This window comes from Thunnus albacares, chromosome 4 (genome assembly GCF_914725855.1).
Source record: "Thunnus albacares chromosome 4, fThuAlb1.1, whole genome shotgun sequence".
NCBI lineage: Eukaryota > Metazoa > Chordata > Actinopteri > Scombriformes > Scombridae > Thunnus > Thunnus albacares.
In genome coordinates this window covers 33,825,836-33,839,230 of record NC_058109.1, presented here as the reverse complement: position 1 = coordinate 33,839,230, position 13,395 = coordinate 33,825,836, and the positions used below count along the sequence as shown (strand labels likewise).

The 13,395-nt window shown below is 39.9% G+C and overlaps 1 protein-coding gene across 1 annotated transcript; it reads left to right on the top strand.

The window, feature by feature from the left end:
• Positions 1 to 3,362: 3,362 nt before the first annotated feature.
• cstf1 (cleavage stimulation factor, 3' pre-RNA, subunit 1) lies at positions 3,363 to 12,646 on the top strand. Its single transcript, XM_044349091.1, has 6 exons — positions 3,363 to 3,427; positions 3,742 to 3,962; positions 4,196 to 4,473; positions 4,555 to 4,752; positions 4,965 to 5,355; positions 12,179 to 12,646. Exons 2-6 carry the CDS (start codon positions 3,794 to 3,796, stop codon positions 12,436 to 12,438), a joined length of 1,296 nt encoding a protein of 431 aa, XP_044205026.1. The 5' UTR covers positions 3,363 to 3,427; positions 3,742 to 3,793; the 3' UTR covers positions 12,439 to 12,646.
• The last annotated feature ends 749 nt before the right edge of the window (positions 12,647 to 13,395 follow it).

The following is a 13,395-nucleotide window of genomic DNA, read 5'->3' as shown; positions in this document are numbered from 1 at the left end:
GGCATATTTGCATGTATTTAAAGACCGAGTCAGATGAAATGCTTTTAAATCACAGTGTGTGGATAGTCTGTTTGTACTGATTTGTACTGATGTCTTCTCTAAAACAGTCAGCAGGCGTTAAGTGCAGTTGATGGATAATATTTTGGCAATGTTACTTAGGTTACTAGGATACAAGGTTGAGTCAAGGTTTTCAGCTGACGGTCAGCAGTGACAAGAGACCAACAAAATGTGTTTCTGTCACTACACCAGGTCTCACAGCTGCTGAACCTCTGCATTGTTTCAGGGACTTTGTTTTGTTGCTGTTTTTTTACATATTATTCCACATGGATGCAGCTGATCATCTGTTATCAGCAAAAGCTAAGAAGTAGGACACATGTTAAAGAGTAATACCACTGAAGTTTACCTACAGTATGATCCTAATAGTTACAAATAGATCTTAATACAATGCTCAAAAAGCTGTAATGCAAGAGCTACAACTGAAGTACACCCCCAATCACTTGAGGTATAAAATTGTTTCTCACCCTTCACTGTCAAATGTTATCTAATTTTGTGAGTCTGCCTCTGCACACTGCAACAGATACGCTCTACTGAAGTTATGGCTCTACTGAAGGTACCCAGGGGAAATATCCAACTTACTTCATTAGTGTCTGAGTGGGTCCCTTCTTGCTGAATTTTTGCACAGCATGAGATATGTATCATTTGAATTGGTCTATCTCTCCAATAGGCTAAGCTACTGTCATCTATCTGCACATATATTACACTACATTTCTGTCTTTCTTGGCGAGCATTTGAACAGATGAGCCACATTACAGGAAGTGGCAAGTGATAGACCGTGTGTTGATGGGTGCTGAAATGCTGGAGGCCTACATCCACTTACATTCATCCCTTTTCAGTGGCTAAAGACAAGCTGTCTCATGCCCCGGTTTTATCTTCACCACCACGACCACAACCACTAGCACAAGCCGCCAAACACAATGTGTGTACCTGACAGTGTGAAAGTGTAAACCATCATTATCATCTGTTTTACTCTATAACAGTCTAAACAGCTGTTCAGCATGAAGCTCAGTAAAAGGCATTTTCATTCTTGCAAATACAAAACCAAGATTGCTATTACATCAACAAAACAAAGATCAAAACCAGCAGCTGTCAGCTTTTCTTTCCATCCTTGAGGTGCTGTACTTGTGCACCCTCTGCTGGGTCATGAGTGCAGTAACTTTCACTCACATGCATAAAAAGTATTTGCGTGCAATTGGGTTAGTGAAATACAACATATCAATGTATCTAGAATGTTCATCATTTATTGTTCTGTCAATTGCCTTTTTTTCAATATTTGTTTACTTGTTTAGTCCATAAAATCTAAGGTAGAAGAGAGACATTCACATTACATTTATCCAAGTTTTTTGGGGCATTCTTGCTGATTAATTGTCTTTTTATTGACCACTTGATTGGCTAATAATTGTATGGCTATTAATTTTGTATGGACAATTAAATAATTAAACTAGAACAGTGCACTCAGTAGTGCAGATCTCCACCACGTGTATACAATCAAGATGGCGGCAAAAACCGGGATATGTTGATTGATTGATTGATTGATTAATTGATTTTATTTGACAATTTAATTTTAAAAACACCAGCTCTGCCATGGCATTGAGTGCTTATATAAAAGGAAAAGTCAGGATAACACAATAAAGCCCTGCAGCTTATCTCAATTGTGGTCCCTTTGGAGATGGGGAGTGTCCAGGGAAGGGGTCAAGACGGCAGATCTGACAAGACAAGAATGATAAAGCACATTAATCAAAACAATGATACAATACACTCAGCAAATTTTTCACAATATTAACAACATCAATCACTACCTCAGTGTTTCTTTGGACCATGCCACACCCTACTCGCCACTCAATTAATAAATTTAATTAAAAACTCGGTACATCTGAGATAAATACATCAATATATCAACATTACTTCACAGCCCCTTTAGCACATTATACACAGTCTATATCTGTCCATAATAATTAAAATAAATAAGCTACATCAAAAACTAACCCAGAAAATAAAATATGAATAACCCTGGAGCCAATTCTTAAGTACCAGCTTGAAACGTCCTAAACTGCTTATGACTTTAAGATTTCCTGGCAATCTATTCCACAGATTTACTGCCATGTACAAAAAGTTTCCTTCCCCAGGGTACTCTTAAACCTGGGAGGAACAATGTCAGTGGAACTGCCCCTAGAGGAATAGCTGTGAACATACCTCACCTGGATGAAATAATTTTTTAGGTATTGTGGGACATCACCATGCATCTGATGCACTATACACAACTCGATCTGAGAGACTCTTTCCTGCACTTTCAATCACCCAAGGCTCTCAAAATGAGAAGGGTCAACATGAGTTTTCATGGGGAGTTTCAGAATAACCCTAACTACCTTGTTTTGAGAAGTCTGAAGCCCGTTTTTAAGGTATGAAGTTCAGCCATTGCACCCATTTGTAACCAAGTGGGTGTGTCATGTGGTAAAGTGGGTGTGTCGTGTAGATACTGCCAGTCCGCAAATAGACCTACTTGTATGCGCCAGTCGAGCTATTCTTAATGAACTGAATAGGCGCCATTTTTGGTCCGGTATCCAGCTCTTACAGCCATGCTACCGACAGGTTAAGAGGAGTAAAGGGTCAGCAGTCAGTGGCGGTATAAAATAACTTTTTCAAAAATTGTGAATCATTGCAATCATGAGAGGTCCTTGTGCATACAGTCATAAATGTGCACAAAAAATATTAGGCTGATGGGTAGGTAGTAGTATGCGGATTAGCTGCGGACAGATACACACACAATCAAACGCACAATGCCCTCCACACTTACGCCTGTCTGAGATAATACAACATTCGAAATATTTATGCCTACGTGAATATTTTGGCCTCCAAAATAGCCTGTGGATACAAACGTGTTGCATTCACGTGCCGTGTGTGTTCTAAATATTGAGATAGACAATTGCTTTTACTTTGTTTTAGATTACAAGAAGCACATCGCTACTTTGTGTCACATAGTAAAACAAAGAAGACAAGAAGTAGCGCTCTATATTGGATTTTATATATATAAATATATATATATTTGATTGTTTAAATACACATTTTGCGGCTACCTTGTGCCCCCCCTAAACGTCACATTTTGGAGCTTGGGTGTTACAGCAAAATACCAGCTTCCTACTCCCATTAAGAATGAAGGTATAACCGTAGTCTATATAAAGATTATGTGGTCTATATTTATAACACTGCAGCTTATGTATTTACCGTATGATGAATTCTAATGTTGAAAAATCTGTTTACCATGAAGGCAACTTCACTCTTTACGCTCTTTCAGTGTTGTGACGTAGGACGCACAGTACGTATAGCGTAACGCACGTTTAGGTCCAGAAGCGCCATCGGAACTTTGGAGAGGGTTAGATATTTGTATATTTTTAAACTAAAAACGAAAAACAACATTCAGCCCCTGTCGTTAAGTAGCACATAATGCGGTTGAGGCAGAGAGCACATGCTCAACCAGTTGTTTAGTTTATTGTTGCTAAAACGTACTGTTTTTGTACTGTCTGAACTGTAGCAACAAAGCTAACGTTGTTAGCAGCTCTGCTAAGCACAAGTTCCATTCATTCGTAGCTGGCGGTGACATTAGTACAGACATAGCTCAAGGTGTGTGTTGTGAAATTTGCAGCCCAGAAGACTAGTTAACTGTTGACATTGTGTGTTTTGTTACAGTCAGATAAGTTGTCGCTTTTGACGGCCCAGTTTTGGTCACACTGACCCCAACATGTATCGTCCAAAACCAACTCTGAAGGACCGGCAGCATCTGTACAAGCTCATCATCAGCCAGCTGCTCTATGATGGATATACCAACATCGCAAACAGTCTCATCAGTGAGGTTAAACCACAGACTGTTGTTTCGCCCTCTGAGCAGCTGATGCAGCTGGCAAAGATTGGTAAGAGCTGTTTTCACCATGTCTGCATTGTTGTGCTGTGTGTATATAGAGCACCAATCAAAAGTTTGGACACACCTACTCATTCAAGGGTTTTTCTTTCTTTATGTATTTATTGTATTTATTTGACCAATTTACTGAAATACTGAAAATACAATACTGAAAACATTGAAACTATGAAATAAGACATATGGAATCAAGTTTCACTAATTGAACAATTTTACAATCTCTGTCAGGGATGGAGAATGATGACAGTGCAGTTCAGTATGCCATTGGACGCTCAGATACAGTGGCACCTGGTGTTGGTATCGATCTGGAATTCGATGCCGATGTCCAGACCATGTCTCCGGAGGCATCAGAGTACGAGACCTGCTACGTCACATCCCATAAAGGTCCATGCCGCGTCGCCACTTACAGTCGTGATGGCCAGCTGATCGCTACCGGGTCTGCTGACGCTTCCATCAAGATCCTGGATACTGAGCGTATGCTGGCCAAGAGCGCCATGCCCATTGAGGTGAGGCAGGTTTGAGAACCTGAATAGTTTTTTGGCCAGTAGGTCCATGTATACTATTTCTTCTGTTTCTTTGTTTTTCAGGTAATGATGAACGAGACAGCACAGCAAAACATGGAGAATCACCCTGTGATTCGGACACTGTACGACCACGTTGATGAAGTCACCTGCCTGGCCTTCCACCCGACTGAACAGATCCTAGCCTCTGGCTCCAGAGATTACACCCTCAAACTGTTTGACTACTCAAAGCCCTCTGCAAAAAGAGCTTTTAAATATATACAGGTCAGAATTAGTCGAATTTTCTACACAAATTTTCCATTTTTCATGTGTTTAGTCAAAGTGCTGTATTGAAAAATGTAGGTGCCCCTTTACGAAGACACGGCCAATGTAAACAAGGTGGAAATCTAAAACTTTGCTGACAAAAAAAAAAAACATTTCTCAGCTTTTATTTGAATTCTGTTGTAATCCAATCTTCATCTTTTTTTTTCTTACAGGAAGCAGAAATGTTGCGTTCCATCTCCTTCCACCCATCAGGCGACTTCCTGCTGGTTGGAACTCAGCACCCCACCTTGCGTCTCTACGACGTCAACACCTTCCAGTGCTTCGTGTCCTGCAACCCGCTGGACCAACACACCGATACCATCAGCGGCGTCAGCTACAACCCCAGCGCCAACAGCTACGTCACCTGCAGCAAGGATGGCAGCATCAAACTGTGGGATGGCGTCTCCAACCGCTGTGTTACCACCTTCGAGAAGGCCCATGACGGAGCTGAGGTGTGCTCTGCCATCTTCTCAAAGAACTCCAAGTACATCCTGTCCAGTGGCAAAGACTCCGTGGTCAAACTGTGGGAAATCTCAACAGGCCGGACGCTGGTCAAATACACAGGTGAAGATGATGTTTATTTTACTAGAGCTGGAGACATGCTGGTAGACTAGATCTATCATTTTCAATTACTATGATTAGGCACAAGGGGGCATCGTTTGACCTGCCAAACAGAGGCAGATGGACCAAAGCAGGCCAGTAAACTAGGCTCCTTATCTGTTAAGCTCTAGCTACTGTGGTCATGACTTGCTATGCTGACATTAGCTAGTCAACCTAATGAAACACCGCTAGTTTATGGATGCTGAGTTGTTGCGTTCAGCGAGAGAGAGAGCATACATTTATGAGACAGACAAAGAGGGAATTCGCTACCTCAAAATTGTACGCATCACTTTCTTTCTCATGGTTCAGCTTTAAATCTGGATGAGGTATTTATCAGCAGTAATGTGGAGATGGTGTGTAGACAGGTAATAGGTGTTAGTGGCTTGTAAGAGCCCAGTACAACTGTGCTGCAGTTCTTTGCCATTATGTCTTGCACACTTCTGCAAAACGTTCCGGCTTTTTAAAATGAATTTATCTGTGAAGACCCAGCAGGTAACACTTACTACAAAGTCCTGGCACTGACTTTCATCAGGAAAAATTCCTGAACGTTGAAAACACAAAGAGGTGTATAGAATTTAAGAGAAACAGACACTGTGTTGTTGCAGGTAAAATAATTTCCTGTCAACTGTCTTAAACTTTTAACAACCAACCTGCTTTTGTTTAAGTATATTTGACGTTTGTTGGATGCAGAGTCCAACAAGGCTGCAATGCACCATGGTGTGAAGTCATTTCATTACATTTTGCACTAATAGTAGTTTTTCAGGAAAGTTTGATAAACATTTTGATACTTTTTACAGTGATATATACGGGTCATATGTTATGAAGTGACAGACTTTAAAAGGGGGGCCTATCTATTAAGGATGTCCCAATCAAGTTTTTTCTGGCCCCAATCCTGATCTTTAATATTAGGTATCTGCTGTTACCAATTCATTTACATTTACATAGCAGCAGAAGACATGCAATATTGATGTAATGTGTATGTAACACATTAAACCGACAGGTGTGGCCTTCTGACTTTGGCACACAGTTTCACAAGCTAATCCAAAAATACCAAAGCTCCTGATACAAAACTATGAAACTGATCATCTTACATTATTGCTGTGATACGAATGAAAGTTGGAGAAAGTGACTCCTGATGTTGACGTGACACAATCTGCTAGAGAGAGGATGTATCACTCTGTTGAAACACTCAGTCCACTCACAGTTGAACAGCGGAGTGGAGGTTCTTCACTCATAAATGATCTTTGGCAACAGCAACATTTAATTTTCATCTGCCATCAAGTTTTTCACAGAATTAACTTTTAAGTAGTGACATCTGATAAGATCTGTCACTATTGATGTTTGTCACTTTAACAGCTGAAAGTGATGGTCAGTGCTAAAAGTGAGAAGCTGCTCTTTGCCAATGAGAAAGAACTGGAGGCTGAGTTTGATCAAATCTGTGTATTTTGCCAACCAGGACATTCTTATTAAGAGTCACTCGTCCCAGTTAGCCACTATAACTTTCACACACATATGCAAGTGAAATGCTGCTTCATAGGCTGTTGTAAAGAAGAGCAGCACTGCATTGCTAGTGGTGGTAGTAGTAGTAGCAGTGGAGTAATGATCGGCATTAGATCTGCTTCTTTTTATAGATACTGACTGTTTAAAATATGCCCAGACAGATGTCAATCCTTTGAATCATCTTGACACATCTCCTAATACCTGTATAATTCAATATGTCAATATGTTTCTGATACATGATCCACGATCAATATACAATTATAGAGATGCATTTTAAAGATCTGATACACTGTGATTTAAAGATTTTAATACATATTATTCACTCAGATCTAGTAACAATGTCATCCACCAATCCATGTCCTTGTAACAACTTACAGCTTCAGATATGATAAGAAAGAAGATGCTCAGTATCAAAAACATGTTGTTGTTTTAAAACAGAACGTCAGATAAGAAACTTTACTGAACCCTCTCAGGGAAATGTAAGTGTCACAACAGCAGAATGAAGTACAAGAACAAATGCGTAATATAAATAAGTCATCAATACAAACCATAGTAATATACAGTATGAGTATCTACTATATACAAATGACATAAAAATAAAATACGGCATAAATAATAAGATGGGTAGTTCTGTATACTCCATACATGAATAGTAACCACAGTAGTAGTTCATTGAAACCCAAATATTCACAAATGAAGTGAAGAGGTAAGAATGTTGCAAAAACAACTAGATACAAAACTTTCACTTGAGGAAATGAAATCAGGTTGTGAAATCAGGTTGTGTGTAAAGCAGAGTTTTCCTGGATTTTTTTGAGACAAAAGAGGCTCAGGCTGGAGAATGAACTCCAGTGCAGCGTACAGTCTACGTGTGCAGTTGTGCACCTTTAGAGTGTCGTGCACTTAAGTGAAAAAAAATCAGGATTTGACAGAAGTGTCCAGCAGTGGAGAGCAGCCTCTCTGCTGCACTGTCAGCTCTGGGGAAAGACGTCGCTGTGTAAGACGCTGAGCGGCTGCAGGGTTACTGAAGTGAAACAGACTGAGCACACAGTTATTTTCTTCACCTCAGAGTTGGGTTAAGTTGTTTAATGCTGCCATGTGTGATGGTCAGCAGGTCTTGTTTCTTACTGCTGGAGTTCGCTGCTCCGTTCCGCAAACATTAGTCTCTGAGTGACGGTGTGAAAAAAATATATATTTCATGTTCGTCTCGCAAACGTAATTATTTACTCATTAAATCAAAACATGCTTGCAACTGCTGCATTTTTTGAAGATGAACTATGAGATAACTAGCGTGTCTGCGCCGTAGACTGTCCAGGTGTTGTACTGGCTGTTGAGTTCTGCCTTTTTCGTTCCGTCAACATCACATGCCGGAATTTTCAACAAAGGCGGCGGCCAGTAATACAAAGGCGGCTCACCTTTGAGCAGTCTGATGTGCAGTTATTGCACCTCACAGCAGCTAAATTAAAGTAACTGAAAGTCTCACAATGCAGTGAAATGTCATTAATGACAGTACCAGTCAAAGGTTTGGACACACCTTCCCGATCTCTTTTGACTGCTACTGTATGACATATAATTGGCCTGTGAAGATTAAATTAGACAGCAGTGGCTCCTAGCAAAGCAGTTAATAAGTGCTTTTATTTGAAGATAATGATGGAAATAGAGTTATGCTTGAAGTAGAAATGCTGTGTTATTATTCAGTATAACAACTGGCTCATTGTCTTGTCACATATATTTGTTTTCAGTAATAGATCATCAGCCAATATTTACATCCATTGTAATAAACCCCAATCTGAACAGTAATAACATTTATGGAGCAGAAAAAGTGTCAAAATATTCAAATGAACAACAGGTTTCAATGTAGCTAGGATATGTACAGGATGATATCCGACAAGTTGTATGTTCATGATTGTAACGGATGATGCGGGGGCTAAGTGGGTGGTTAGCCTCTGCTGAATCCATTACAGTAATGGAATGTACAGTCTTGTTGGGTATTATCCAACTAAACTAAAGCTAAAGTAAGAATATCAGTTGTTGACTTACACATATAAAACATTTTGATCTTGCTTCTCTGTTTTAAACATCATGAAATATAGTTCCTGAGCCTCAGAAGGTCTGTGATTTGCATTGCTAGGCAACATCTAGCGGCGCACAAGGCTGAGTTTTGAAACTGTGAGAGAAAGAGAGGTTTACTGACTGCTTTTAATCTCATGTATATAGAATAACGATGTGTTCTGATACACGACATCATTCAAACTCTCTCTCTCACTCCCTCAATCTAGTGACTTCTCCACACCTCTTTATTTTCTGTGCAGTATCAGTTGCATTTTCTCTCCAATCGTCTCTTCTTTCCTCTACAGCTGCCCCTCACACTCAGGCTACCAGCTTCACCATGGCTAATGTTATTTAGGTCTCTATTTCAGTCCTCTTCCCGCCGTTAGTTGATTTGGACTTATCTATCATCATCATCTTCAGTGTTTCTGGCAGTGACACTTCTTAACTTCTATATGTGTGAAGGAACACAGTGTATGTTTTTCTTTGGCTATATTTGGGTAAGAAGACAGTGATGCCATCATGTGTTGAACCCTGTAGGTTGCCCTGTAATAATAGTTAAGAGGTGGTCGGAATGATGTGGCTGTGACCTTGTAATGTGTTATCAGACTGGTAGTCATTTCCTTCATTGTAGAATTTTTTAAGAACTAGCGATTGATTGCAGACTACGGAAACGCTTACTTCTGATTTCATCATTGCAACATCACAATGATGTGGCATACATCTCAATCAGGCCATTAGTTTTTAACTGAATGAGAAATTTTACACATTGTGCATGAACACATTTTGAAAGTTTAGAGTGTATAAGAGCTTAGAACATCATGATGGAAGTATATGATGACCATTCTCACGCTCAATTATGTCTCATAAGTAGTTGCAGCAATTTTTGGGTTGATACCATTTGTTACACAGGTTTGATGCAAAAATTAACCATTTTTGACCACTCAGGAATTTATATAAATGGTCAAAAATCCCCCCAATTCATGTTGCGAGTTGGCATCAAAACCCTTTGACATTTCGAGCACTTCTGTTCTGGAAATAGCTCAGAAACCCCCCTGTTGTCATTATACGTAGAAAAGCCATACATCCTCTGAACGCCCTCGGTCTCTAGTTTGTGGTTAAGTTTCATGAGGTGGTGATTATCCTCACAGAGATCATGATAATTCATTTTATACAGTGAGGTTAAGTTTTAAATAATGGTCTTACTACAATGAAATGGCTACTATGGGGATGAACATCATCAGACATGAATGTAGTTGGGCTCATTTAATCCACAACAGTCTCAGCTTTCCAGTCATATCAAATTTATTCAATTTTAAGACTGTTTATGGACCCCAGTATGCAGAAATATTCAATACACCGTTTTTAGAAAAGGTGAAATAACACATTTATACTGCATGCAAAAAAACTGCACAGATTAGCATAAAATGGGCATATATGTAAAGAGCAGACTCGTAGGTAACCATAGAACACATTTTCATCCAGATATCTTGAGGTGAGAGGTCAAGGGACTCCTTGGAAAATGGCCATGCCAGTTTTCCCTTCGCCAAAATTTAGCCTAAATTGGAATGTTATTTAGCCCATTTCCCAACAAGTTACCATGACATGTTTGGTATCAACGGATCCCTTAAGTTGCCTAGTTTCATACGATGAATGAATGAATCTTCTCTGTAGCTTTAAAACTGAGCCCACTGCAGCCTCTGAAAGACTGTAATCGTTGCGGAGGACGCCATGTCCTTGTGGAGTTTAAGAGGTTAAAGATGTCGTTTTAGGCTTTCCTAAATTCACATGAGAATGTCATTAGTATTTCATCAGCTGAAAACATGTGAAATCATCTATTCCGATAAAGACTGGCCCTGCACTTGTCATGTAGTTTGACATGATTACGTTTCAGGCGATGGAACAAATCTCTTGTGTTTCCCCTTTTTTTTTAAATTCTGTTGTAGTTTCACTGTTGTCAAAGTGTGCACTCAAGCCCCTCGCTGACATTTCTCTGACATTTGAGACGTTTTCTCTATTTGACGTAGACTGAGAACCGGGAACGGCTAGACATCATTTATAACTCCTCTGACCTTCACAGCACGCTGACCGACAGTGATTGATTATTACTTTGTATAAGAGTTTGGCCATGTCAGTATTATATAGATTATATTAGATTATTGTAGATATTGTATCAGTCAGCTGATAAATAAACACAATTGCATTGTTTGTCCACCAGAGGGCACTGAGAAGTTTATTTTTACACTGTAAAACGTTTGCTCAGTACATATCAGAGCATCTGCAGGTCTTCAGACGTCTTATAAAGCATTGACTTCAGTTCCCTTATAGAAAAGTCTTATTTAAATTTTTATTGGAGTTTCAGTCGCTGTCACTGCTGCAGCTACAGGAGCGCAGAACTTCGTCCACTCACTGTGGCTTTAAGAAAACTTAAATGAATTCATCATTTTGTAATTAGTTAATCCATCTATCAGTTTTCTGCCACTTATGTGGGTCCAGGTCACCTTAATTGATTTATTACATTACTAGGAATGATTGTTGAGAAGCTGAGAAGTACAGACACAATATGATATAAATATCAATAAATTCATGTATTTAATAAATAATCGTTGGCCTTATTGTATCAACTGGTTTTTCATCATTCTTTGAGCAGTACGACAGTGAAACCAGTATGAAATTATGTGTGGTATTAACCCTCCTGTCGTCTTCCCGTCGACCATGCAACTTTGTTCCTGCCGGGTCAATTTTGTCCACAGATGCTATAAATTTCAATAAAACACCCAAAATTCAAATGAAAGTAGTGATCATTACTTTTACATGCAAAGTGTGTGGTATGGAACTATCCATGTGATTTTCATGGAATTAGATGAAAGAAATCCATATTTGTTGATATAAAAACATTTGAAAACGGGTCAAATTTGACCCGAGGACAACAGGAGGGTTAAAAATGTCTTTAAAAGCCTTCAATTAAATTAGACTGTGGAAAACATGCAGATTTGAGTCACAAGTTTTTAATGAACAAATTTAAGTGATTCTTATAAAAAAATGTTTGTACATATTTATGAGACTGATATTGATGTTTGCCTCAACAATCTGATAATGTCAGTTTTGATACATTTTTCACTTATCGCTCATGCTTTAATTACTTAAATGAAAACTGAAATAAAACGAATATAAAATGAACATTGTGACATTGAGGTGAAGTGAAGCCACCCAGTGACATGCTGACTGTCTGCTGTTGTAGGCGCGGGTCTGAGCGGCCGTCAGATGCATCGCACACAGGGCGTGTTCAACCACACGGAGGACTACGTGCTGCTGCCAGACGAGCGCACCATCAGCCTGTGCTGCTGGGACTCGCGCACGGCCGAGAGGAAAAACCTGCTGTCTCTGGGTCACAACAACATCGTCCGCTGCATCGTCCACTCACCCACCAACCCGGGCTTCATGACCTGCAGCGACGACTTCAGGGCCCGCTTCTGGTACCGCCGCACCACCACAGACTGAGACACGTCCCGCCTCGACATCTCTCTCTCTCTCTCTCTCATCCTTCCCACCCCCACCTGAACTGCTGGACAGCCTTCCATGACCTCACCGAACTCGTCACTGTCTGATCTGTGGCGGTCTTCGTTTCTGCTTAATTTGAAATCGTGCGGTGGAGTTTGTGGGACTTTCCATTGCACCATTTTAAGAGTAAAGGTGTGTGAGGACAGTGTTTCTCTAGATGTCCTCTCTTTCTAAGAACACTCTGTGAATGATATGCTGAATTTTTTGTCTGTTTAAACTAAAAGTCTGATCCTTAAAATTCTTGGAAACTTGAGTTATAACACACACATTTCCCATATGTTGTAATTGACCGCAGTCGGTTTGTTGTGTTTTCCACTTTTATATTTTGTGTGTCATTTGTTGTAATTCAGATTTTTATTAAACAAAGAAAAGGAACAATCATTTTTATGAATTTGAAGATGAAAATCCCCCTCACAGCTCATAACCCACAGCTCTGCTTATATCCTGTAGATATTTTAAGTTAGTGTTGCTGCAAAGAATCAGCAGCCCGCTCACTCTTTGCAGCAACACTATCAGCACACAAATGGTATGATAAACCACAACACACACTCACACACGCACACACATGCACTCCTGTGGTCACGCATGTCAACTTATTGTGATTTGTTTTTCTGTTTGTGGCTCTTCTTTAAGGTCAAATTCACAAACCAGATCCACAAAAGACCTCCAAACTTTAAATGTGGGATTAGTTTTCTGTTAAACATTCTAATCTTTTCTTGTATTCAGTGACCTTCTCAAAAAAAAAAGTAAAACATGAAAGAAAAAGAGAACAGAAAAAGCTCCTGATTTTTCTTCTCGACTCCGGCCCGCACCCTCAGACTGGAAGGTCACTGCGCCCCATCACCCCTCTGCATTCCCCAACCCCCACCCCGACTCTCCCAGACGCTGCTGTGTGTG